This window comes from Pholis gunnellus, assembly GCF_910591455.1.
Source record: "Pholis gunnellus genome assembly, chromosome: 22".
Taxonomy (NCBI): Eukaryota; Metazoa; Chordata; class Actinopteri; order Perciformes; family Pholidae; genus Pholis; species Pholis gunnellus.
This window is the reverse complement of record NC_136549.1, coordinates 1,801,769-1,829,488: the sequence shown is the minus strand read 5'-3', so window position 1 is coordinate 1,829,488 and position 27,720 is coordinate 1,801,769. Positions and strand designations below refer to the sequence as shown.

Here is a 27,720-nt window from a genome sequence, read left to right as displayed (position 1 = left end):
GCGTGCGAGTTACAAGGAACAACGTTCACACACGCATCATCATTTTATGCACCGATGATGTAAAGGTAGATAAAGAGCAGCTTTGAAAACAGGGGAACCACCACTGAACGCTGGCTGCTTTTTATTTGGTAAGAGGATCTGCAGTTACAAGCAGGACACTCACATTTGACGTGTTGCTTTCCGACATCGGGATCACTATTAAGGCTATTACTTGTTGACTGGGATGGATTCCCTATCTCAGACGTCTACAAGTTGAATTTCATATTGTACTGAAATCAATGGCTGCCTTGAATTTAGAAATAAATATAAGGATACGGTTGGGAAAGTGGTAATAACAGAAATATGAACCCAATTTGTAGTTTAGGGACTAAACCTGAAAAGGCTGCTGTTCAGCTGACTGACTTAGTACTGAGAGCAGCCTGACTTTAAAGGGATAGTTCAGATCTTTCCCAGTGGGGTTGTATGAGGTACTTATTTATAGTCGGTGCTACTACCTGTGTTAATGTGTGCCTTTGGAATTTTAAAGGGTTAGTTCAGATTTACCAAAGTCACATAATACAAACTAAACAATGTAGGCAGCAGTAGAGCAGCGACTTGTGTTCCGAGGTAAAACTGTTTTTGTCAATGGAGTCTGTGGCTTTGAGGAGCACATAGATGATGTAACAGCTTCTAAATAAAAGCTAGAGTTAAACTGATATAGATTTTGTGTCTAAAATACGTCCACAGCAGTACATTGCTACATATACCGTAGTAATACACTGTCTATGAAGAAGTACCTCATACAACCACTTCTAATCATCTGAACTCAGTTCGTCTGATTCATGAAGTACCTCACAGTGATGTTTAGTGGCTGACCTCTGACCTCCCTGTATACCTCTTCTCTATGTGCAGACTCACTCTCCTGACAGCTTTGTTCCACCTTTTATCATCTTTCTATGGAGACCCGTGACCTAACCAGAGGTCTGCTCCACCAGAGGAGCTGTGAGGGTGCAGGCTCTTTAAATGAACAGACGGATCTTTGCAGAGGTGGAAAGACAACAACCAGACGGGCAAAGCTTTTGGTATTAATGTGGTCAACCAGACACTTTTAATTTCAAATTTGTTTTTTAACAATGATCGTAGAACCTGATCGCTGTCAAATGATTGAAGTAAGTACACCAAAGAGGCCCGGAGCTCTGCAGAACCCAGACCTGCCCTCTTTCCAATCCTGCTGCTCAGAGACAAATAAGATTACAACTTAAAACACACACACACACACAGCGTCACTCTCGCCCTGTGAGTAAGTGCTTGGTGGAGAGAGAGAAAAAAGGAACAGACAATAGTAATCTCAAGATTGCTTGTAAAATTACTTTTAAATGTAGATAATATTTGTATATAGGTAGATAATGTTTGGTTGATTTAAGGGGGATAGCAATAAGAACTTAAAAGGTCAATACAATCAGAAGGTCTTAGCTCACTAGCTAGGTCAACAGAACCGGTTATACATGCACTAAAAGAACCAAAAAGAAAAATTTAAAAATCAGAACGATCAAGTTGAGATTATATCCAAATGTATCGGCCCAGAACTCCACCAAATCAAGTCTCCGGCGCTAGATTGATTCTTTTTAAAAAGACCAAAAAAAAAGTTGAATTTCATTTTTAAATATAAATGGCTAATTGACATTATTGCACATGAGCAAAAGACAGTAATACTATTAGAGCTCTGTTCAACGACCTGCCCCTCCACCACCTCCTCGCTCTTCCTGAAGCACTTGAGAACATTCAGAAACCTGGAGATGTTCCATCAACCGCTACCAGAGACGAAAGAAACACGCAACCGAAGGAGAGAAACCTTGATCTGAGAGGACAGACGGGATGAGGGGACAACACTTACATTGTGCTATAATGTACAGTAAATGGCTGCATAAGTGCTTTTTCTTAAGCTTGAAAAAAAAAAAAATGTTTTCCAAAAAAAACCAAAGTATTTATTGTTGAGGCATCATTAAAAGTTAGCCTGTGCTATCCATTCAGGGGTGACGATGTAAAATCCCTAACAATGGGATTCCAACAGCTTCGGACAAGTGGGAGAGAAATCTTTCTGGACATAGAAAAATAATAATAATGATGTTACCCCTCGTTTCAAAGATCGCTGCTACATTAAAACCGCACGTAATCGTGTGCAACATCAAAAAAGGCGTTTGAAGATGATTCCTCTACACTCTTCTGTCTGTTGGTTTTGTTTGTCATTCTTTTTTACATGGCCCGCCGCCTCATTATTGGTGTTGATTGGCAGTGTCCAGGTCCAATAACGTGGCCGAGTGATTCAGTAAAAAAACACCGTAGTTGCAGTGAGGTTATTTAGGGGAGGAGTCCCTCTGGAGGAGGCTGACAGTCCACGGCACCGTCACTGATGGTTAGCAGTGTAGCTCAGACCGGCCCGTTGACCGACACTTCCTGGGGCGGTGGCGTTTCCTCTCTGTTAGGAACAGAGGAACACGGTCACATAAACACACAACCTGAGAGGATGAGCAGCCACTGGAGAGCTTTAACTGTGACAACACGGCTACACACAGCCTTTAACCCTCATCCCTCCCTGACCACATTCCCAAAAAGTTTGAATTACATACTCGATGCTCTCTGTAGTAAACCTCAGACAGTTTCATTGGTGAAAATGATCTTGCTGAACAAAACATACAGGTCACACCAACTTGTGGTAAACAGTTTATTTTCTGCAATAATCCAAAAGCCAATAATCCAAAAGCCAATGGAAAAATCCGATTTGAATTTTTGTCGAAAGCGAGTGCGATGCTAACTTCTGGGTTTCTTTACAAAAATACGTCACCTATAAAACTGTCAACTATTTAGTGCAGCTACACAGCTGTAAACACTTCCTGTGCGGTGCTTTGACTCCATTAATCTGAATAAAATAGTAAAGAAATGCTCCTCACAAGTTCTTAAGGCCCAAAGTGATCAAATGGCTTTAGTCTGACCAATGTTCCAAAACTTAAAAATATGAATTCCATTATCAAATAAAAGTAGCATTGATTACATTTCTCCAGCGTGAGTAATCAAAGAGTTAACTCCTTATCTCAGCTCGTCCTGTCCCCTCCTAGTCAATAAGTCGATATGTCGTTTTTATGCTTTGACTTATTTCAAGAAACTCATAAGCACATCTCTGGTAAACACAAGATTTAACTAAATCAACTAATTGATGAGTAGCCACAAACGCTTATGAAGAGCTTCTTTGGTTGAGGACAGCCCTAGCTTGTATACAGTGTCAGCAGAAGGGCACGTACTTCCTGTCTGTCTGTGTGGTGGCGGGTGAATCCTCAGCAGGCTGCTGCTCCGACGCTTTAGGAGGATCTGACAGAGAGAGCTTCTCCAGAGACACCGGACTCTCCTCACTGCAGGACACAGACCAACGTCACCCATTAGTCCACTGTAGTACACTTCAGGTTCAAGTCAAGTCAGTGTCTTTGAACTTGTGCTTCATTTTTGTTGACCTTTGACTCTGCAAAATGTCAGCCACAGTAAAAGAGAACATTCTATTTTGGGCTCAGTAAACAAAGCATCCTGGGATTCACGTCCACTCTGCCATCAGAAAGTCTTCCACTCTCCTAGATAACCGGAGCTGTGTTAACCTAATATTGCTACAGGATTATATGCAGGATGTTCTTTAGAAAGCAGTTACTCATACCAGTATCCCTCTCCATGCTCACTTCTGACCCAACAGAGGCGTGTGGTCGTGTATCTGCCTGGATTTTCTCTTTTCTTGTCAATTTGCTGTGTTTAGGACTTCTCTGGGATCAGCCTTTGGACACTGGGTGTGTAGCACGCATCCAAGACCAAGCTACGTTAATGATGCGGACACGGCACCGAAAAAACTGGGGATATTAATTATTAACCATAACCGATGCTAACAGTAAGAAGAATAAAAAAATTCCACCTTAAGTGGGCTGTGCTAGAGTTGTCGCCAACTTCAGGGCTAACCCGAGTTAGCCTGTTTTGGGCATTCACTAGGCTGGTGTTGAATGATTTAACCGGTTTGTCGTTCAACCACAGCAGCCCTGCATGCAAGGCACTGATCTTAACGGTTAATGATCCGTTAATGAGTGTCGGCTATTAGTCAGAAAAATAGTTCAAAATTAGCAGGATTTTTTTCCCCTGACTGCAAAACATAATATTGCATTTGCTACCCAGCTGTCAAGCTACAAACTTCTGTTACTTTCTGTAGAGAACCAGAGAAGCTCTCAGGACTTAAAAAAGGCAAAACTGAATGAATCTAGCAATTTCAGATCCCAGTCCAGTCTATCATTACCTCAATGTGGTAATTATGTTTCAAATATAGCTGTTTCTACTCACAGACCAGCTGTTTGTGTGGCTGAAGAGTGGACTGGTCACCAGGGGAGGATTTCACCGCTCAGCATCTGTCAGCAGAGCTTCCAGCTAAAAAGTTACAAACCTTTTGAGGTCAGCTGTCTTGTTGCCGGGGGTGCCGGCTGTTTCCGAGGCGACGGCAGTGGCAGGAGGAGCAGCACCGGCGTTTTTGTCGTCCTCCTCGCTGTCGGATCCCCCGGAGGAGCTGCTGTCTGAGGCCACGAGAGGAGCCTTCCTCCCTTCTCCCACCGGCCAGACTCCAGAGGAGGCACTCGCATCTGCTGAAGCAGAAACAAAGACAGAACACATGAGTTTGTTTGTCAATCATGATGTGTGTATGAGCCGTTCGGGGGCTTAAGTGTGCACCTCTAACAGACACGGGCTGTTGTCAGCGGAGCTCTGAGGATGCAGGGAAACACTCACCACTCTTCTCGGGGTTTTGTTTGGCTTGTTTTTCTGCGTCACTGCTGCTCGAGTCCACAGGAGAGCTGCACCTGGGATCACTCTCTGTACTGTAGACAATCCAGAGGAAAGCAGAGAGTTAACAAGTGGTGAAGAATGACACCATCTGTGACCAATTACTCAAACCGTAAAATAATATAATACAACTGTTTAATGGCACACCTCAGTCTACAGATGAACAACTTTCCACTGTGTGAAAAGACGAGCTATTCAATAGATCATGATCACTAAACGTGTCGTGTGGATCATCTGATAGTCTTTACGTTTTAGAGCTTTTGTTTTCCTCACAGTATTGAAGCTGAAGTACTTCAGCCATAGCACATTTGTGTTCACATGTCCACTATAAAAAGGGACAAACTTTCAGATTTCTCTAAATGTTGACCTTTTCTTTTTGCAATTCTAAAGCTTTCGGAGGAAGGAAGTTGTCCCTCTGCACACTTTAGACAAAGGTTTGAGACGGTTGTGTCACTACAGGTCAAACAATGTGAGATTGTCCCGTACACTCTACTACTGTCTGAAGTCCTTTATGCATTTCCTGTTTGTTTGAAGAACCACGCAGATTAGACAAATCAGACCGATGGATTAAAAAGCAGCTGTGTTTGAGACACAGCTGATGTCCTTCGTGTTTACTGCTGTGTCACTGTGATGTTTGAGCTGGATGGAATGAAAAGGACATGAAGAGGTGGAAAAGAAGAGCGAGTGTTCAACTTTATCTGCAGGGTTTGTGTTGAATCAGCGATTGTCGAAACTTTGCCTCTAATGTTTCTGAACACCTAGAGAGCACTACCCTGAGAGCAGACAATACATTTTCCATCACCTAGCAGACCTGCTAATGTGGTTCAACATGTTGGCTTCTCACCCGGAGAAAGGCTGGAACTCAGTGAAGTTGGCCCAGCCACTTCCCTGCGTCTCTGCTCCACTCCTGGATGAGCTGTCCCACCCTGCTGGGGTTTGGGATGCTGCGGTCCCTCCAGAGTCCCTGAAATGTGCTGTCCAGCCTGGACCTGGAAACAAGACCAAAGAATAAAAATGCTCTTTCAAACTAAGACAAGAGGCTGTTCTCAAAGTTCCTCGGTTTACATGAGATTTGGCTGTGTTCTGTGGGTAGCTGCTGTCCTCGGACCGACCTGTTTCTGATGTGTTCTGTGGGTAGCTGCTGTCCTCGGACCGACCTGTTTCTGATGTGTTCTGCTCACAGTCCTCATCCTCATCAGATTCAGATCCGTGGTCCCGCTCCCTACCTCCGTTCTCCATGCTGCTCCTGGAGCTCTCCTCTGAGGTTTGGGAGACCCCAAACCTGGTGGAGAATGACAATGGATAGAAGTTGAGAGATGAAAGGGTTAACAGATAGAAGACGGAAACGCTTGGTGTTCTAAAAACTGCTTTGACGGGATGAAAACTAGAAAACAACCAGGTTTACCTTGTTCTGGATTTAGCTTGTGTTGCATAGTTCATCTCCTTCTCCTCCCAAATGTCCTCTTCTTCTTCAGCATCATCAAACTGGCGTATCCTCTCTTTACAGCAGGCTTCAAAAGCAGCCGAATTGGCCTGCACACACATATTTGAATGAAGTCAGTCTGTCGTCTATGTGACCATGCTTAGACGGATTACCAATATGCAGCTAGTTCTGTAGTAGTAACTGCTATATAAACATCACTGACAGTGAGAGCAGATTCAGTTTGATAGTTCACATTCTCTAATTAAGACCCAAACAACAGCAAAACACTTACACCATTATCATCAGCATCTAGATTGAAGTTTATTTCGGCAATCCTGTCAAATGTGGCGCTGAGGAAAGAGAAAATATTAAAATATTAGCCAACAACTGAACGGGTTAGGCAACAAAGAATAACACACCTACACAGAAGTATTAAAGTAATACAACAAGCATCACATCAAATAGTTGAACTGAGAATGAATACGGTGTCTGAGCTCTGGTGTGGAGGTATTCTGTTCAGGTTGGGATGCAGAGTGATTCGACGCCCAGCAGCAAACCCTTCAAGGGACAGTTCAGCCTGAGCTCTTTCCTCTTCCCTGTAGTTCTATTTATCAATCTAGATAGTTTTGGTGTGAGTTGCCAAGTGTTAGATAAGTCGTAGAGATGTACATCTTCTCTCTAATATGATGGAACTACTGATGGACGAGAGGCTCATGACAGAGCGAGATGTAGACATTAATGTCATCTTTCTCGGCTCAGCTGTAACGTTAGCTCAGTGGTGCTAGGTGAGCTAGCAGTATCGGTTAGCTCCAAACTATATACACGAGCCATCTCACACCAAAACAATCAAGGTTGCTAAACATCACTGCAAGTAAGAGGACCAAAGTGTATTTATGATTTTGGGGTGAACTTTGAGAAGGGCAACGAGCCATGTGAGACTTTGACTACTTACTTGATATTTTCATCGTGCTCGCTGAACTCCTCGTCATTGAAGCCAAACTGATCCACAAAGTTGGCAGTCATCTGTTGGATCTGATAGTCAGAGAAGGCCTGGGAAGGTCAAAGGGTAACTTCTTAAGGATATGTTTTTCATTTGAAAAGTAACAGTGGTGTGTTACTTAGTCTCCATGGTGGCGTCTACCCTACCTGCTGGAGAGACAGGTCGTTGGGGAAGGGGCTCTCCATGTCGTCGTCTTCACTGGACGAGTGCATGTTGTGGGTGCTGACCTGCAGGACAGGGTTTGGTAAACTTTATACGGGACACATTTGCACATCATGCTGCACATTTAATAACAAATACTTTAAAAACATAGCGAAGAGAAAACAAATGCTAGCATTTGTGCTTTGACATAAAACTCATGGAAAAATGAGAATACAAATGAGTTTCTTTTCAAGTTACACCAAGAGCATCATCCTACAGTCCACTGGGCCTCAGCCTACATAGGCTTCATCAAGATGCATCCTAAAGGTCTTTTTGAATTCCATGCAGCAAATACACTTTCTTGCAATGCAAATGCCCGTCTGCAATTATAAAAATGCAGAGTTCAGTTTCCTCCTGTGAAGACAGTCTGTGACCTCACTTTAAATCTTCAAAGTGATTGTTCATCAATTAAAACAACACCTCAGACTTTTGTTGCTTGTATTCTTAGATTTATTAAATGACATTTGAAAAGAAGCTGTAACATCTGCTCTGACACTGTGCTGGGCTGCTCGGTCCTGTCCTGATTAACTGGCTGCTCTGAACTCAGCGGGCTAAAACTGGGAGAGAAGAGGAAATTAAAAGAAAGCTTTGCATGCAGAAGGACCCAAGTGCTGCTGAGTGACGTCTCACCAGCTCGACCGTGTTCCTCCTGTTAGTCTCTCTCAGCGTCTCGTCCACGAAGCTCTCCCAGCGACCTCTGCAGTCTTCTGGCAGCTCTGCGAACACAGGGACATTCATTTTCACTAACTTTTCAGTTAACTCCACTTCTGTTAACTCATTTTCAGCATCAGGCCGGCAGCAGTATCTGCTCACCTTTGATGAGGTCAGTGATCTGGGCCTGTACTGGTCCTTTCTCCAGGTTCTGGACCACCATGTTGGCAATTCTGGTCAGGTGACCCATGTTGCCTCTCCTGGTGCCGCCCTCACCCCTGAGATTCACAAATACGATTAAGTTCACTACAACACCACAACTATGCTTGTCACGACTAATCTGTAATACACTGATGTTGCAGCAAACCGTTTGCTGAGATCCAAGAGCCATGGTGTTAAGGTTCAGATCAGAAACAGTTACCAATCGAAGTATTGCCGCATAGATTAATCACACTCAACTAGCATTAGCGCCTCACAGTTTTAGCCTCCACCAACTGTCAAGTTACAGTTTACATCCATGTTTGTCCCAAATGTAATCCTATGTGTGTGAAATTGTCAATTATAAGAATTCTCGAGTTATGACCAAAACAAAATATATCTCATGGCTCATCGTTGAGTCCAGGTCGTCAAACGTAATTTTGACAAACTTTCATTGAGGTTATGGTTATTGGGGGTCATATAAATGTAATTTATATTCTGTTTTTAAACAAATGGGTATGTGAGCACACTGCTTTGGATGAAAAGAGATCCTTACTGTATCTTATCATTCTCCTCCCAGGCGTCAAGGATCCTCTGTACCAGTTGACACTTCTGGAAGAGCTGAGGTTCAACAGAAAGACAGAATGAAGGTAAGTGTGGGAATAATTCAGAAAGAGAAAGTTTTGTGTTGATGGCAAAGTCAGGACGTCAAGCTGCTAAAGCCACCTACATGTGCTATGAGGGCGTTGTGGATGGAGGCGTGTGGGTCACTGGTCCTGCCCGTCTCCATTGCCTCCTCCTGCACCTCAGGGCTGGATGCTGCAGGCTGCCCGTCGTGGTTCTGGAGGGCTGGGCTGGGCTGCTCCTCTGAGGAAGGATGGCTCAGGATTGCCGCCACACACAGCTCCACTTGGAAGTGCAAAAAGTTATTCCAGGAGTATTTGAAGAACAGATCCTATTCAGAGAGAGAGATGGAGAACAACGTCGGTGACACGCTGTGAAAGCCTGTGAGAGACAGAACTGTTAGCGGCCCTGAATTGACTGGACACCTCCCATACAGATGTTAATATGTACTAATGTCAGTTTTTAACACCACATGGCTCTGTGCCCTTCTCAGAATCAGCTAACATGGTTATTTACAAGAGTGGTGGTAATATCTGGACCAGAGATGACTTATCCAGTGACTCCATGCTGGTTAACAGGAGGGTTTGAATCCCCCCATCTGCTGCAATACAAACAAAGCTCGATGGTCTTATATGAGCCTGCTGCAAATAAGCCCCACCCACTGCCCTTTGGTCAGGTGGTGTGATTAGGTAATCAGTGCTCCCCTGCCTCACGACTAACCTTGTGAAAATCTGACGCAACTTTTTTCAGATAGAACCCCAAAAAAAAATTGTAGGAGGGCTCAGGCAGAGGAGCTACAGAGTTTCAATGTGCAGAGTCAAGCCAGGCTTTAGCCTACCAGTAGTAGGTCCATGGTGGCAAGATTGCAGAGCTCCAGGCAGATACTGGGGGCACTGGTTTGCAGCAGGGCAGCCACCAGCCGGGCCACGTGAAGGCGGGCGTTCCCCAGTGGCTGCTCGAGAAGGCCAACGGTCGTCAATATTGCACTTTTCTGCAGAGGGAATGTGAAAAGCAAAATGTTGTTTTTGATGCACAAGAACCCAGAGTGTCAATGCTATAAAATAAGTCAATCAAATACTAATAACAGTGCCTATGTTTAGAATGTATTTTGCTTCATGACTCGTCACTGCTCTACAGCTTTACCTTGGGGGGATCCAGAAGAAGCTGCTGGAAGTCCTTTAAATGGGGCTCAATGGCATTTAAAATACTGCTGCTGACAGTGTAAGACCTTTCATAACCCTGAGAATACAGATCCATCAGCCCTTCCAACCTGGGACACGCAAGGAGACAAAAACATTAGACATGAATGCTCCCAAAGCTGACAGTGAAAAACTGGACAGGAAACATTTTGACTCACCCAGACCTCCTGGTCTCCAGTAAGGTAAGTAGCACTTGAGTTCCGTTAACAATGGAGGCCTCACTCCTCTCCCCCTCAAACATGTTCTTGAGGAGCCCCGCTACACTCTCCTGCCTGAAAGACAATGGGTTTATCTCAGTAGCAAGAAGACCCAAACTAGACCACGTTGACACACTGATGAGGAAATTATATAGCATTTCTTTGCTATTGTTGATACTAATGTGTGGAAACTCATGGGTGACGTGTTGTACACCGAGGACACATTACGAAGGACACAAACTCAAAACTGTTGTCAAACAGGCTGTGCCAGCAAAGCCTTGCACACAGAGCAAGCATTTAAAGAACGCTGTGCTGCACATTGGGAGTCATGGACGACATCGGAGTGTTTCCGTATGTTTACAATCCTTGCTTGTGTCGACATGTAAGAGCTCACTTCTTTCCACGTCTACCGTCAAACTTAGTCAAAGACAAAAAACACATGAAAAGAACCTGCCAATTATGTGACACCATTAACCAACAGCAGATGGGAAGCAGAGGGTTTGACTAGCTTAGTCATCAAAGCCGATCCGGTGCCATGTATTTATTTAGTTTCTAGTGTACTGCAGCCAGATAAATGCCAGGTTTTTCAATACACTCACTCTAAACACCACCAGCCACTGGACACTTCCTCCTCGCACTCAAACCAAAAAGCTTTGTCAACTTACGACTCTAGTACAGCCAATAGTGGGTCGGCCTCCATATTCTCCTGCATCTGATTGGCCTGGTCTCGACTAAGGCGGATGATGTCACAAAGCGTTTGGGATGCATTTGATTGTCTCTGAAACGTAAATCAATGAATTAGAAAATCCTCATTAACGCCTTTAAATAATGTTAATGCATGTGTACAGAGTTATAGAGAGCATCATGACAACATGGTGACAGGACACTCACCTCCTCATCTTTGCCAGTATGGATGAGCTCTGTGAGTCTTTGTACTAACTTCTCCTCGTTCAGCCACTTGGGGGGAAAAAACAAACGGTGTTAATTTAAAATGTGCTCAATACGAAACTCAGTGCATATCTATTGCCTCTGAACATGGTGACAGACTCACATGCACATGCGGCCGTCCCGGCTATGTAAACAGGGCACAGAGAAGCTCTGATTACCACCCACCCACCCCCACCCCCACACACACACACACACACACACACACACACACACACACACACACACACACACACACAGAGAGAGAGTGACTACACATTACTCCACTATATCTTTTATAGTCAAGAGTTGTTTGCTGCTGTATTGATGCTCTGAAATATCGTATGGAGAACCTTTAAAGGCTGGTGTTTACTCATGGGAAGTACAGTAGCGCTTACATGGAGGACTTCCTGCCTTAAGGGGGCGGGCTCCACACAACTGATGAGGCGAAGCAGCAGGTCCATCATGGCAGAGGCGTCAATATGTTTCAGCACCAGACCAATGAAGCCTTCCTTTTTCTTTAGAAAGGTAATCACCTGGAAAACATTACATTACAGTCATTTAGCAGACGCTTTTATCCAAAGCGACTTACAATTCAGATTCTATCACATACACATAGGCACAGTTACAGGAGCAACTTTTTGGGGGTTAAGTGTCTTGCTCAAGGACACATTGACATGCGACTAGCGGAGCCGGGGATCGAACCGCCGATCCCCTGATTGAAGGGAGGGACGGCCCTGCTATCCACTTAGCCACAGTCGCCCACAAAACAAAACAAAGCGCTCAATATTTTTGGTTCCACGTAGAAGCACCAAGCTGGGTGAATCTGAACGTGGGATTTTTAACATCTTTTCCAAAACACCACACTTCTGTTTCCTACTGTACATCAGTGTTTTACTATCCAGTACAATGGATTAACAGTGCTTTTGATTGCTTGATTACAAATTAAGACACCGTTGCTCAAGCCACAACCATTTCCATTATACCTGTTCGGTTTTCCTGGCAATGAGATTGCCGATGGTTTTGCTGAAGAAGCTGGCCAGTAGCGGGTTGAGGGGTGGGTCCTGCTCCAGGAAGTGATAGAGCACCTCAAGGAGAGACTCGTCCGCGCCCAGCTTATCGTTTATGATGGACACATCTGATGTCAGGAGCTCACAAGCCACGTTGGGAAACCTTACAAAAGAATGTGACACAGAATGACGATGAGGAGAAGTCATCAGTGCAATTACTCATTTTAAAGTGGAACTTCAAAAGAGTTGATTATATTAAACCTAATCTTAATGGTTCCCGTCCAGCATTTCACTGACCAGAGCAGTGAACTTTGTAACAAAGTAAAATAAATCAAATCTGAGCAGAAAGGAGTACTGAACACATAAAGTAGCTACAACTCAAAAACTAATGAAAGGACATTACATACATTTAAAACCACATCGTTAACAAGAAGAAGATCTGATTGATTAAAATACTGCCCTGATGCCTCAGTCTAATGAAAACTCTGAAAAGAGATGAATTATTGTGTCAAGATGTCTGGCTCTGGTTTATCAGAGGCTTTTATAGTTTTCTATTCATTTGATTAAATCTAGTGTCTTCTTTGCATGAGAACTCTTTCAAGTTATCTGATGAAAATAAAAACATTAATTCTGCCTTGTATTGATAATATTTTATAATGAAGGCACTGACTATAACCACACGCTGTCTTTTTCACCATTCACATGGTTATCCTGGAACCCCTCACTAGTCCCCATCATCATCTTTTGTGGCCCTGAAGACTCACTTGAAACGGCTCCGCTCCTCCAGGTCGGCGGGCGGCTCGGTGGTGATGAGGCTGACCAGCTCCTGCATGCAGTGGTCCTGGGAGAGGAAGAGGAGCAGCCGGCGGTTTTGGGCCTTGCACTCCTGCAGGACGTCGTCCTCCTCCATCAGCTCTCTCAGCGTCACGTCCTCCCTGTCCAGCAGCTGATCGATGTGGGAGGTGGTGTGCAGGTCGAACTTCCAAAACATGGTGGCTGCTGGGATGGGGGACACAGCCCTGAGGGAAGGTAAAGGCAAAAAACAACACAGAGGTGAGGAGGGTGGGGGGAAACTGGGGGCCCAGCAGTAGCCAGAACAACAAAAGAAAGGGGTAGGAAAGGGAAGAGTGGAGGCATAGGTGGGGAAGGAAGCAGGGGAGAGAGATGGATGTAAACAAAGATATACGGTAAAAGGATTAAACCAATAATAGCTGGAACAACAAGACAGCACTATCACTTGCTGTAAGTCCTTTTATATCACAGACGATGTTTGCATTCATTAAATAAAAATAATTGTAAAAAGCAATTATGATCAAATTAAGATGGATTATTCCCATTTATGCTATTATTAAATACAGGAGGGTAACTGGTGCTGTGATGTAATGTGGAAGTGACATCTTCAGTCACTAATCTAGCTGTGCTCTATAGAATTTAAACGTAAAGCAGGAATTGAATACATCTATTGGCAACTCATGTAGCCAGTTCACTCAAAATACTATGTTTACAATAAGGACAACAGTTACATTATTGTGGTCACGGTAAATGTAGTCATGGACTGTGCACTTACAAAAATGCCACATAGTAAAATGCTCACACATACCAGTGGATGAAATGTGGATATCTTTAATCAGACCTCCCCCACGGGCAGGCAGGCATTTGTGTTTGTGCAGACGACAGAGAGTGTGGCGAGGCCTGGCATTTATCAGCATGGGGCTCCTCTTAAAACGCAGGCCTCTTTAGGAGATGAGACGCTGAGAGGCTCACCATAACCTGCACCACACCAAACACAGCAGACATTATTACATCAACTGACTTTAGAAGAAATTACACTGTTAATAATACTATTCAGACATCATTTCAGATCTGCATAAGTGCTGTATGTGAGAGTAAACATGAGGAAGAGTTTGTTCCATTAAACAAAGTCACATTAAAAACATATACAGATTAACGTATTTTTTTCTTATTTAGGCCTACTATTTGCAACAATATCATTTAAGAAAAATGTACAAAAAAATATTTTAAATGTTATCTGCATGGGTCAGGGGCTACATTTATTTTGCACACATCCCCAATATTAACCTGTACAATAACTTCACATATGTTTTAGTGGGTCTATCATTATACTATTATGTTGTGAACGTGCAAAAACAAATGTTTCAAACATGCAATTTTTTTCCTCAAAATGTAGTCAAAAAAGATAGCAGAGTTACATAAAACTATACATCACACATCTAGAACTCTTCATAGTATAATACGTAATGGTGAAATATACAAATGCATGGATTTATATATTTCCTTCATTTCAATCAGTGTGGTATCAGTTTCAATGAAAGGAAGGAAAAAAAGTATTCAAGTATTCAACTTTAAAATAATTTAACATTTGGGAACATCAAAGTTCTACAAACTTTAGTCCAGCAAAGCATAGCTAGTTGATGCTTTTGTGACAATGCAAGCATGTTTAGTTTGTTTTTCCTCGTGTGGTTACCGTGGCAGTTAATCTAGACAACCCAACACACCAGCAGCGAAAAACAAAAATGTACATCTGTTGGCTTCGTCGAAGCCAACGTGTCTCTCAGAGCAACATGCTATCAACTGTTGATCGTGGAAGTAAAACTGAAGGGGGAAATCGAAGCGCTTCCTCCTTTTTTGTTTCCCTTTTTTTTCTTGAGGAGGACCCTTTCATGCACATGCAGCAGCGTCCATCTGGCATACATTTACAGAGTACACAAGTGCAATAATAACCCGCCGAACGCTCCCTGTGGACACTGAGCAGGAAAGCAAATGCTTGACTTTACATCCAAAATAGAACCCACCAGAGGCAACCTCAACAAAAACAGTCTACTGGCACAGTTAGACGTTGAAAAGAGGAACAATGGCACACACTGAGGGCATACATGTGGATGTCATGAGCCAACAATACTCTGTAATTAGGCAAGTTAAAAAGCAGTGAAATCTAACAAAAGGAAATTCCCCCTACACTTTCACATGAACGCTCCTTTACTTGCTAAATGTAAATGTAAAAGATGCAACTGGTGGCAACTCAATGTTTATCATGTTGACACACACTACCAAACGATCTAACAATCTGCAATGGTGCACTTTTGAGGACAGTTTGACGCTGTTGCTGCTTACTTGCACTGAAGTTGTAAAATGGTGTGGACAGACCTGTCTCTCATCCAACCTACTGAGAGTTCTTGATGAGTATAAAAAGCCAGTGACTTCACTTGTAGTTTGTATACTGCTTCACAAATGTAAAGAGGTCCCGGGGTTCTTCCATTCACGTTATTGATTACCTTTGGGTTTGTTGGCTGTCAAACTAAATAAGCCATTGCTTCAGACTTTGATAACTTGAGATGGGCACTTGACTATTTTCTAACATGTGATAGCTAATGATAAATGATGTATCTGCATCACTCCTTTATAATATTTTGGTAGGTAAGGAAGGGGGTCCCCTTTTATTAAGAGTCAACCAATGAGAGAGACGCTGGTGTGTTGTTAACGCTTAACTGAGCTACTGTAGTTTTGGCATGAAGTGCACATCAACTGACTCGCGGTAGGAGCTCAGATTTCTGTTTACTTCAACTCCAGTAGAGACATCACTAACAAATAATACAAGATTAAAAAAACACACACGGTAGATTTACTTTACGGCTAATTACAGACGTCACCGCTGTCGTTTAAGCACCGGTCCCTTTCTTCTTTATCCACCCGTAAGTAACTTAAACATGAACCTAGAAACCAGCAGATCGTCGCTGTTGGCCTCAGCTAACTCCCAATGGCTGCACTGAAGAACAACTTAAACAACTTCTAGCTCGGTAGTTACCAAACAGCAACGACGTTTAAAGTTCAGCAGTATTGTAAAGAACATATCGATGAGAAAATGAGTTACGTTTATGTCGATCAGCTACAACTGTTAAACATAACTTATCGACTATGTTACGTTAACTAGCGTTAAGTAATCGGACAGCTAAACCGATTCCTACGGCGACGTTAGCCGATTAGCCAACATTAGTTTCTTAAACCACGCTTACTATTAACTGGCGAGTTTAAGACATAAAGTTAAGCGAGCAACCAATTTAGCTAACTTTACGTTAGTTCCTCCTTCCCCCTGCTTAGCACGTAAGCTAATATTAATGAGCTACTTACAGTTACCGTGTAACGTTACTGAGCTCAGCTAGCCAACTTAAATAGCTCTTCAACTTAGACTCAACTTTGTCGATGCAGTAGCAGAGTTCACGTTAGCTCGTTGCTCAAACTCATGCCGATCTGTCCAAAACTTACCTTTGATTTAATTGCTATTCCTTCCGTTTGTATGAGATTGTTACTGGAGTTGTCCGTCCAGCAGCCAGCTTCTAAGTCACTAGCTATCCAGCTAACTATGAGCTAGCTGTGTTAGCTTACATATATTAGCCTGTGAATAGTGATTTGTTTTGAAGAAGGGGTCAGTCTGCGACAGGCTACCGTTAGCTAGCTCAACTTAGCTAACGTTAGTATAATGTGGCTTTGAAGTCTATCAAATAAACAGTTCCCAAACATTAATGGCTACTTGACGTTAATAACAATAGCAGTTATTTCAGATAGAGTGTATGATTCGTACTCACGCACAAAGTAATTCAAACGCGGGGCTAAGTTTAGCATGCAAAGCAGGAAAAACTCAGTCATATTTTTCGAATCAAAATGGCGACATGGTTACGGGAACGCGCAGTAGAGCTCCATGGTGCACGAGCATTGACTTCAGACACTGAACACAGCAAAGCATGTTGGAGTACTGAGTGATGCGACACTGTTGTACATGTCAAATTCAGCTAAAATAATGTTTCCTTAGGGACCTATGTGCCTATGTACCATGTTATGGTATTCTTACTATACAATGTTATACAGTTTTAACACAATTCTAAGATGTGATATGTAGGTTCCAATGTACAGAAATTTGGGTCACAATTATTTCTTCAAATAATGAAAATACTGTATGAAATGAATTGCACAATGGGTTGCATTGTATCATAGCCAATACATTTATACGTTTGTTTTCTGTAAATGTATGAAGATTAAGCTCCACTCTAGCTTTTTTCTTTGTTGAGTGCCATTAAGTTAGATATAATAAATGTAGTGCTCACTATGAGGAGGTACTTTGACAAGAGTGTTTTGTTGCTTAGTCTGACCTCTAAACTAAGAGTATTAAGATATACTTTATATATTACACATTGTGGACTACATTTGGGAGAGTAGATAATCAGGGCAGGCAGATTTGCAAAGTAAAATATATATTTTTTAAGTTGGGTGAAGTGGATTGAAAGGCAAGGTGTTTTGGCAGCAGTCGCCAATCATATCGTCACTGATTAAATAAATAAATATTTCTTTAATTATATAATTTTATTTATAAATAATTACAAAATAATTACACATTTCTACAAGTTATTAGTATGGAGTCTGTAATTATTAGTGTATAAGTAACTGAATACCCAATTGTGAAATTCAACCCCAATGATTCAATTTAAATAGCACTAAATGAATAGCATTGAAATATATTACCTTGAAAACCCATCTGAATATATGATGTCCTCCTCGAAATTGTCAGATGAAGATTTCCAAGTAGTGCCATTTCAAAAAAAAACAGAATCAAGTTCAGGTGCTTTTCCAGTCACAAAGGTCTGATCAATTCCATTCAGGCTTGATTGTTTATCCAGTAGCCTGGATTTTACAGTTTGACATTTTCATATTAGTTTTTTAGGTCTATATGACATTATGAGGGTCACCAATACAATTAGATATTTTTTGAGCAACCTGAATATTTGAATTTGTGTACTCTAAACAAATAATATTTTTGAAAATGCATAACTTGAAATTACCTTTTGGAAATTTGAAAGAGGGAAATTCAAACCACCTAAACTCAGATACATGGTTTCCAAAATGAATAGTGATTAGATTTCACAATAAAGTGTTATGTTCCATATGACATGAAAGCGGGAACTCCTCTCATTTATAAGATTGTTTTAAATGTTAAATCTACGTGATATAGTCTTATTCTTTAAAAAACCATTCATCCCCAGCAGAATGTATTAATAACTGATTAAGTCCTTATATTATATCAGCAATGAATGATAAACAATATCCTTGAGTTTGTGGTTTCAGAGGTTACCTCCTACTCCTGATAGGAAATGTTTACTTTCTATTGTTTTTTGATATTGTATTCATCTCTCACCTTCTTCACCTCCCTTCTTATTTTCCTTCTCTCCTCTGTTCCTTCCTTTCCTCTCCCTTCACCTCACAAATTCTCCTTGCCTTCTCTATCCCACAATGCATTGTGTTCACTCGTTGGATCATGGACCAAAGCGGTAAGCCAAATACCGAGTAGGGCGGACATTAGCAAACTTCTTTAATGTGATATAATTTTACCTCGCAGTTATATTTGTTGTTGTATCATCTCTTCAAATAACGACACATCATCCGCTCCCTACACTGTTATGGTACGACGTAACATGTTGTTCCAGAGTAGCGTTAAAGCTAGCGTGGTTCAGGCTAACGTTAGCTAGAAACTAGCTAGCGATGGAGTAACGCTAGAACACTTGTGCCCACAATAAGTTAACGTTAAGTTATAAATGAACCTGTAAGGTCACATGCACCTTTCACAACAAGTTTAGACAGTTACTACCGTATATTAAATGGCAAACGTTTAATTTCCACATGTTGGTAGGCGTAACCGCTAGCTTCGATTGACTTGCTCAACGTTAGCATAATGCTAATTAAACTAACGTTAGCTAAGAGCTGACACAACTAATTGCATGTCTTAAGAACGTTTGCTGACATTTAGTGAAAGTACTCAGCATTAACCAGTGAAAGTACTTATACCCAAAGTTACTAGACATTATCAGATGTTACTAACTTTGAGTGTGTCATTCTTGCTATATCCCAATCATGGTGATGATTCTTCTCCAGCAAAATAAGGACTTGTCATTTTGTAAATTAACTTTGAGCCTTGTAAGGTGCCTCTGTCACACGCCGGGTCTCGGTGCTTGTTGCACATCCTAACTTGGACCATAATTACCTGAAAGCCAATTGAAAAAAATCGACTATTCAGTCGCATTTCTCGTTTTCCACTGGTCATTTTAATTATGTAATATCATTAACACAAATCATATCAAACGGGTGCACCTCTGACTAATTGTTGTCATTTCCTTTGAGTACATGTTGTATAGTTTTGTAATAATTAGACTATAAGACTCTAAAGCAGTGTTTTGTGTACTACCTCTTTCCCCAGCAGACAATGATCTTCAAGGAAGTGATGGATCTGGGAGTTTGGGTGGCCCAGATGTCCGCAGACGAATCCCCATTAAACTCATATCCAAGCAGCCCTTAAGGAGCAAACCTCCGCCCCGCACCCAGAGACCCAGCAGCCGGCCATCTAAAAATGAGGGTGGAGAAAACGGTAGGCACATTCTGCAGTAGCTAAGGGTGCTTTCACACCTAAACCATTTGGTTCGGTTTAAACAAACCCAGGCCTGTTTTCCCCGTAAGTATGATTAATTTGGGCTGATATGAAAGCTGTCAATCGAGCCCTGGTGCGAACCAAACAATTAAACCTAGACCGCCTGAAATGTTGAGTCTCAGGACGCTTCCAAGTGGACTCTGGTGCATTTTGTTTGTGGTGTGAAAGCTAACTAACCAACCACAGGACTTTATGATAGCAGACATGTGATTTCAAAAGTTAAACAACTAATAAATACATCTACTGATCGTGATGGTCCTGATGATGCAGGATGACAATCGCTAAAACTGTCCAATCAACAAGTTACCTTTCAGTCTGTAGAACTTCATGCTTACTCCTCGTACTCGTTGGTAAAATGTCAGTGTGAACATGAATCAGAACTAAAATGCATCAACGTATCACTTGTCGTCGTCGTCGTCGTCGTCCCCCCCCCAAGTCTGGATCAAATGAACCCAGCTACAGGTGTGAAAGCACCCTAAGATAGTGTTGTTGTTGTCTTTCAGTCAGTGATGGTAGTTCTCCTGTTCTGACATATGTCAGTTCAATTTGTTATTGTCCCACTGGGTGAAAATTTGGCTTGCAGTGGAGCACAAACGAACGATGACAGTACTCACACAAACAACAAAGACTTTTGCTGTGGCTCAGTGGGTCAGTCGTTCTTTAACCACAATGTTGGCGGTTTGATCCGTGGTTACTAGGGCTGCAACAACGAATCGATAAAATCGATAAAAATCGATTATTAGAAGAGTTGGCAACGAATTTCATTATCGATTCGTTGTGTCGGCGATTATTACGCCACTCAATAAGTGGCGGAGATGTTTGAGTGAATAACGGAACAGGACTCCGGTTCTGTAGCTGACGCTGACCGGCGTTTAAACGTTGCCATGACAACACCGGAAGTTGATTTACGCAATTTGTATTATTTTCGCGTCATTCGCGCCACCGCCGCCGGGGACCTCGCGTTTGGTCGCAATCGCCAGGGACCTATTCACACAGGTGTGTGAACACCAAACGTGACGAACGCGATGAACGCGGCCGGTATCTCCGGGGACTATTTGTGTTCATTCGCGTGCATCGCGCCGGAGAGGGGGCGTGGCTTATCGGCCTGAAAAAGCCGTTCACTGATGGATCAGCGCGTGTCTACCCTTCACTGAGAGGCGTGGGTAAACCCGCTGAACCCCACTCCTGATATTAGTCCACTTATTTTTTAAATAATTACTTTAACAGCTCAGGGATGTTCAACCTGTTTGTGCACTTTGTGAAGATGTGTTGCTCTGTGAATGTGCACTGTCAGTTCAGGGTTGGAAATTAATGCTTTTTTGTTTTTTGTATCCGATTCATCGATTAATCGAACAAATAATCGACAGATTAATCGATTATTAAAATAATCGTTAGTTGCGGCCCTAGTGGTTACTTGTATGTATGTATATGACCATTCTAATAAAAGTGTTAGCAGTTAATGTAATGAGCAACGTTTTAGATGTCCTTGTTTTACTTGGATTTTCTTAACTGGGGGTCTCAGGACTAGTCAGTGGGAACAGTGTTGGTCACTCTTTTTTGCCAGTGCATCAACGTTTGGTGTCAGTTTGGTTGTGGCAATTCTCAGTACAGATCTGAGGTGTTCATCAGTTAACTGGGACCTGTGACGTGATTTGTTGATGTTCATCACGCTGAACGTCTGCTCACACACGTAGGTAGAGCCAAACAACACCAGCATCCTCTGTGCCATCCTCCTGATGTTTGGAAACTTAACTTCGCTTAGTGAAACATAAAACTCATCCAGTTTAAGGGAGTTGAACACGGCGTTTCAGCATCGTTTTAGAAATGATCTCCATCCAGACTAAAATGCCTGAAAACGAATATCCCGTGACTATTCACGTATACTGGGCATGTGGGTGCCGTGTAAAAGGAAGTAGATTGGTTGCTTAGCTAAACAAAATACGACAGAGTAATAAAGTAGTCTTTAATAATGAAAGGTCGTGTTTGATACTTCTTCTCTAAATCTTCTCTAAAATCTTCCTCTATGAACTCAGACACATTTAGTGGAAAGTTTTAGAAGTTTTATTTTTCAGACTTAACGTTAGCTACAGCGCTGCGGGTCTTGCTCGATCTATCTCTCTCGCACATCAAATTTACTTTAAAATCAACACTTACACATATACTAGATTATGGATCCATAAATGTGGTCAACACGTCTCACTCGTTTCGTTGTCTGTTCTCACTCGTAGCTCTGCTGGTGTCTGAAGTCTCTGTCCTACTGGAGAGCAATTACTGTTTTGTTCCTTTACATTTTATCTGCAGACTTCACAATAGTTGTGCAGAACAAAATAAGCATTAATAAGGACAGGAAAGTCCTCCGTTTTGTGTCCATCATCCTCCCTAAAGCCGCTAACCGTGACTTCAGACGTCCGCTCCATAGCGCTGATAACGCCGCTGGTCACGCTGCTCGCTAATCGCTCCATTAACAGCTGCTTCCTCCGTAATAATGCAGACTTTTACTGGACAACAGCTGCTAGTAAAGACAAACACGGTCAGTAACACCTGCAATCAGTTGTCCATGTTGAATTAACCTGGTAGCCGATCAGTAATCAATGCTGTTGTTGTTTGTGAGCTTCCGGGTACGGGTCACGTGATAGACATGTGAAGAACCAGGGAAATACAGTCGTGACTGCTAAGAACCAATCAAGTAGTGAACGCGGGTGTGGGCGTGATCTAGAGAGAATGGACCAGACCTCAGCAAAGGTCAATTGTGTCTGGAGTGCGCCATCTAGTGGGATCAACTGAAACGCCGGGTATTGCAGGAAAAAGGCAAAATGAATGCGGTCTTTACTATAATTTGGACAATTTTGTACCAATATTTGATGGGCCGGATTAAAAAGCCCAACGGGCCGTATATGGCCCGCGGGCCGTAGTTAGCCCATGCCTGGTTTAGAGCATGGTCCCAAGAGACTTAATTTTAATCTCCATAGGATACATGTGCCTACCAAGTGTCGTATATGTAGCGCAAACGTAGTGCTGGGGCTGCTCTTTTGAAATATTGCAGGGGGCGCTATAGAGGCAATTTAAAACGACCAAGCCAAATAAATCGTATAAAATATTTCTTCCAATGACCTTTGGCACCTGTACAAAGTTCCATGAGTTTTTGAGCATCCCAAGCCACTAAACCATCAGCTTCCTTTTTCATGGCGAATGATGCGTTGCCACGGCAAGTGTTCAACGTAAACTCACAATATTCATGAAGATGCATCATCAATGTCTTAAGGCTATCCTTACCAAATTTGAGACTCATCAAGTCACCTGGCTAGGAGGAATAAATAAAAGTATATAAAATGTGACATTTCCTTTAGCCAGTAGGTGGCGCTATGAGTTATTGAAATGTTTTCCATTGAAGTATGTTCAGGCTTGAAGTAGCATCATGCATAAGAAGTTTTGTGCAGATTGAATTATGGAATTTGGAGTTATAACAACTTCCTTTTTCATGCCGAATGAGGCAAAATGGCCGCCACGTCAAGGTTCTTGCATGAAAACTCACGAATTTGACATCTTTTCGTCACAAAGGCCTTAAGAGCATCCTGACCAAATTTGAAGTCGATCGCATATATTTTGTAGGAGGAGTTCGTTAAAGTACGAAGGCTGAAATATGCAAAAAGTGACAAAAAAAAGCACATCCCGGGTTTACTGTAGCGCCCCCTAGTGGTTGAATGAAATAAAAATGTCAGGGTACGTTACAGGATGCAATGTGCACGTATCCTACAAATTTAGTGATTTTAGGAAAAATGGTTGAGAAGTTGTGTATTGATATATAAGCCACGCCCCTAAGAAGTTCATTGGTCCATATCTTGTCAACGCAAAGAGAAATCAAAAAGCTTTTGATACATTTTGATGATGTAGATCCAATAATGATCCACAGAAGATTTTGTAGCAATCAAACTGTGTGTAGGAGGAGTTTGCAAAATGTGTTTTTCACTAAATTCAAAATGGTGGAAAATCTAAGCAGGCGGAGCTTAGAGATCTGAGAGGCTTTTTTGTAGATCTAGCAGATTTGGACATGTGTCGAAATTCAAGTCAATCGGACATACTGGCCGAGGGGCGTCACCGGTCCAACTGGTAGGGGGCGCTAGAGAGCCATTTTTTACACACAAATATGCAACCTATGGCAGATGGCTATATTCACCAGGCCTGACAAGTGTGCAACATTTGGTGAATTTGAGTATTAAGTCCCCCAAATATGCACCCGGTGTACTATGTGTATTCGAATTTCAATAGGGCCTTCATGGCCCGGTTGCTCGGGCCCTAATTACATTAAATAAGATCGACAGAGATAAAATTATATGTACAAACTAAAATAAAGGAGACAAATTAAATCAGATTCTAGGAATAGGTGCGTATCACAGTTCTTCCTTATCTGACTCTTTCCTATTTTCCTGTCCACTACTCTTCTTTCACTCACAGGTTCATTAGAATAATAAAACAGTGTAACTATAAGCTAGTTCTTTATATTATACTATGTGGCGACATCGTGCAGTTAACCTTTGCACCACCAGAGGGTGCCAGCGTATCACCCATCATGACCAGAATTGACCTTTGACTTCAGGCCAAATAATCTTCAGAAGATCTTGCACACTATAATAGTCTCCTCAATTGTTGTATCAAATGCAGTTTTACATTGTGACGGACTTCGCCACCTTTTATGTGAACTTCCAGTCAATGTTGATGTAAATGCTGTATTGACCAAGTAAAGCTGAGTTCTCCTGCTTGCTGAGCCGTGCCAGCAGTGCCTACATGTCAGTATAGTGCACTCTGAGGAATTTATTGCTTCAATCTACCACGTACATTAACAGTATTAACAGTGATTAGACATCCACATATGTGAGGGATTTTCTCTTTAAGGGTTAGTATCTCCAATTAAGGCTGCCTTGTTTTCCAATAACACTTTAAAGTGTATCATGTCAAAACCTCAAACAGTTTGATGTGTGATTTCCAAGAAAGAAATACATTTTAGTTGTTTATATTCTAGAGCAGGGGTGTCAAACATACGGCCCGTGTGTTTACTCCCCGATCCGTGCGCACACACCTCCACCAGCGTATGTGGCAGCAGCACCCCCCGACAACCGGCCCTTTGGAGGCAACCATGATGCCGATGCGGCCCCAGAGCAACAACGAGTTTGACACCCCTGTTCTAGAGAGTACAGCCTCATTAGGGTCCTTGGTCACTGCTTTGGAAACAACTGAATTAGACTCTGTTTTTCTGCATTACATCATTAATATTTGTCTCTTGTGTGTTACAGATAACTTTGGCTTTAAGCAGGAGGAGAGGTTTGATTGTGGAGCTAAATCTGGTGATGTGTTCGCAACTCAGAGGAGATTCCCCCAGGCACTGTTTTGGGACTATAAGGTACAGCACCTGTGGGGAGTAAAACGATGCAAAGGCAGCTGCAGCGTTTAGACAGATATGAATGACAAACATCACTGATGTCTTTCATGACGTACATGACGTCTCCCCTCCAGACCATCAAACGTTTTCCTGATATCGGGCTTAAACAATTCTCTTCCTAGTGTTCCCGGTGTTCTCAGATTCAGTCTCAAAGTTTGAGCAAACAAAAAAAGTAGACAAATCCTCAGTGGTCCTAATTGTATCCAAGTAACTCTAAATGATTGTGTGTTAATGGTAGTTATCGGTGTTTCTCTCCCTCTTTTTTCAACAGTTAAATTTGATTGGAGAAAGGGATGAAGTACCAATTCACTTTTGTGATAAATGTGGGCTTCCTATCCACCTATATGGACGAATGGTACGTATTATCGTTGAAGTGACCTTTCTCTGCAGGCAGACACAGGAATGTTGATGTGTAACTCTTGTTCTCTGACTCCTCAGATCCCCTGCAAACATGTGTTCTGTTATGACTGTGCTTTGCTTCATGAGAAGAAAGGAGATAAGATGTGCCCTGGGTGAGATTTCTGGAGACATTTTAACATTTCAATGTGTTTCAGTGGATATGGCAACTCCTTCTAGTTTTGACATCATTTATTATAAATGCAGGATTTTGAGTGGTGAATCGCTAGTGGTGTAACGGACTAGTTGATCTGTAATCACACACATGTTAATTACACACGCAGATTAAAGACAGTTTTACCATCGTAGTGTGAAATATGCTTTTACTGTCACCCTGCTAGCGCTTCATTGTGAACAAGTCCTTGTTTAAATGGGCAGGAGGAGAGATTATAACGTTGGCAGCACCTGAGCTAACCGCTAACATATGGCGATTCTATTGAGTTACATTATGATGCATTCATGCTCTATTCAGTAAAAATGAATGTTGGGAGAAAGTAAATTATAACATCATCATGATGTGTTCAATTGTAATCATATAAAATGTCGTATGTGGTGAGAAACTTAACAAGTCCAGTTGTTTGAAGGAGATGTTTTCACAGCAATATGAACTGGATATAAGAGATGGGTTTATGATCTGTGTAACTTCTGAACACTAGCTCTAAGCACCTTGTAAAAAGTAAAGCAATAACATATAGAATTTGTGATGGTCTTGTATAGCAGCTTAAAGTTCTATTTGCTCTGTGTTCAGCCTCACCATGTTCAACTGCACAGACCCGGTGCAGCGCATCGAGCAGAGCCTACGTGGTTCCCTCTACATGTGCAGCATCGTGCCTGGATGCAAGCGCACCTACCTGTCTCAGCGCGACCTGCAGGCCCACGTCAACCACCGCCACATCAGGGCGGCCAAGTCGTCTGCCGGCCGACAGGAGCCCGTGCACCTGCCCCCCCAATCCGAGGTCTCCGACCGTTTCCGCGTGCATCCGCCTCACCTGCCCAAGAACCACGTTCACCTGCCCAACCCGCTCCAGCACAGCAGTCACGACCCCTACAGTCAGCCGCCCCCGCCCACAGCCCACGAAGCCCCGCCCCCGACCGTTCTCGGTCCCGAGACATTCCGTATCTCCACGGTGACCACCCGCAAGCATAGCAATCTCATCACCGTGCCCATCCAAGATGACTCTTCCTCTCGGGAGCCCCTCTCTGGTGGGCCGGGTCCCGCTCAGCCACCACACCACCACCCGGGAGACTATCCTGGTCAGCCCCCTGTAGTGTCCCACTCTCACCACATGATGGCCCCACCGCAGCAGCACTTCGGCCCCCCACCTCCCCCGCCTCCTCCCATCAGCCACCCCATGCAGCACCCGCCCCAGGCCTCCGGTACACCACACATGGTGTACAACCAGGCCCCTCCTCCCCCCATGTCCACAGCTCCTCCACCAATCACTCCGCCGCCAGGGCACATCATGGGCCAGATGCCCCCCTATATGAATCACCCGCCCCCAGGACCGCCACCACAACACAGTGGCCCCCCAGTCAACGCCCCCCCGCCTCATCACTACAACCCCAACTCAATGCAGCAGTTCCCCGAAGACCAGGGAACCCTCAGTCCCCCTTTCAGCCAGCCAGGAGGGCTCAGTCCCGGGATGTGGCCTGCTCCGAGAGGGCCCCCACCACCACGAATGCAGGGCCCTCCCCAGGGCCAGATGCCTGGACCTCACCACCCAGATCAGGGCCGCTACCGGCCTTATTATCAGTAAACTGCCAACTGAATGAACAGGCAACAGCCTGCTTCATTCAGTTCCATGCCACTCGTCTGAATAATGTGATAGTAGACCTCAGGGTTTTAGGACTTTCATTTTGATAAGACAACCCCCCCCCCCCCCCCCCCCAAAAGGCAAATGTGTATGTGCTGCACATTTTAGTTAAGTGTACTGAACCTCCCGCTGAACAGTTGAATTGGAATAGACTTTGAGAGGAGCAGCAATGTCCCTTTTTTCTTTTTTTTTTTATAGCTTATGGTAAATATTTCTGTATATATGTCAGCTGAATTCACACATATGTACTGTACATTGAAAGACGCCAACTATGTCTCAATAAATTTTTAATGGCAGATGTGCATCTCATCTCTGTTTGATATGACTGAA

At 42.9% G+C, this 27,720-nt stretch overlaps 2 protein-coding genes across 3 annotated transcripts; one reads left to right on the top strand and one right to left on the bottom strand.

Moving 5' to 3' along the window:
• Positions 1–188: 188 nt before the first annotated feature.
• Positions 189–16,923, bottom strand: ppp6r2a (protein phosphatase 6, regulatory subunit 2a). Of its 2 annotated transcripts, none has more exons than XM_079183654.1 (24): positions 16,542–16,923; positions 13,861–14,030; positions 13,025–13,279; positions 12,237–12,423; positions 11,649–11,786; positions 11,218–11,283; positions 10,992–11,104; positions 10,288–10,401; positions 10,074–10,200; positions 9,769–9,921; positions 9,037–9,261; positions 8,863–8,927; positions 8,271–8,386; positions 8,088–8,200; positions 7,403–7,483; positions 7,209–7,306; positions 6,549–6,606; positions 6,239–6,366; positions 5,946–6,115; positions 5,678–5,822; positions 4,780–4,868; positions 4,442–4,637; positions 3,276–3,383; positions 189–2,455 (listed from the first exon to the last, which is right to left on the bottom strand). In XM_079183654.1, the coding sequence occupies exons 3-24, from the start codon at positions 13,249–13,251 to the stop codon at positions 2,407–2,409; spliced, it is 2,766 nt and encodes a 921-aa protein (XP_079039780.1). In that variant the 5' UTR covers positions 13,252–13,279; positions 13,861–14,030; positions 16,542–16,923; the 3' UTR covers positions 189–2,406. The 2 variants fall into 2 exon arrangements, with proteins under 2 accessions (XP_079039780.1, XP_079039781.1); XM_079183655.1 differs by having other exon boundaries at positions 190–2,455; positions 8,088–8,173.
• A 1,564-nt stretch (positions 16,924–18,487) lies between these two features.
• On the top strand, positions 18,488–27,658 carry cbll1 (Cbl proto-oncogene-like 1, E3 ubiquitin protein ligase). Its single transcript, XM_079183563.1, has 6 exons — positions 18,488–18,595; positions 19,522–19,686; positions 25,035–25,141; positions 25,452–25,535; positions 25,619–25,692; positions 26,325–27,658. Exons 1-6 carry the CDS (start codon positions 18,583–18,585, stop codon positions 27,331–27,333), a joined length of 1,452 nt encoding a protein of 483 aa, XP_079039689.1. The 5' UTR covers positions 18,488–18,582; the 3' UTR covers positions 27,334–27,658.
• Positions 27,659–27,720: the final 62 nt, after the last annotated feature.

Coding starts and splice junctions, on each gene's coding strand:
- ppp6r2a (XM_079183654.1), bottom strand. CDS start 13,251: ATGTTTTGGAAGTTCGACCTGCACACCACCTCCCACATCGATCAGCTG. Junction 11,105..11,217: donor ATACTGGCAAAGATGAGGAG/GTGAGTGTCCTG, acceptor TTTACGTTTCAG/AGACAATCAAATGCATCCCA. Junction 8,201..8,270: donor GATCACTGACCTCATCAAAG/GTGAGCAGATAC, acceptor CTGAAAAGTTAG/TGAAAATGAATGTCCCTGTG.
- cbll1 (XM_079183563.1), top strand. Junction 19,687..25,034: donor AAATGAGGGTGGAGAAAACG/GTAGGCACATTC, acceptor TGTGTGTTACAG/ATAACTTTGGCTTTAAGCAG. Junction 25,693..26,324: donor GGAGATAAGATGTGCCCTGG/GTGAGATTTCTG, acceptor CTCTGTGTTCAG/CCTCACCATGTTCAACTGCA.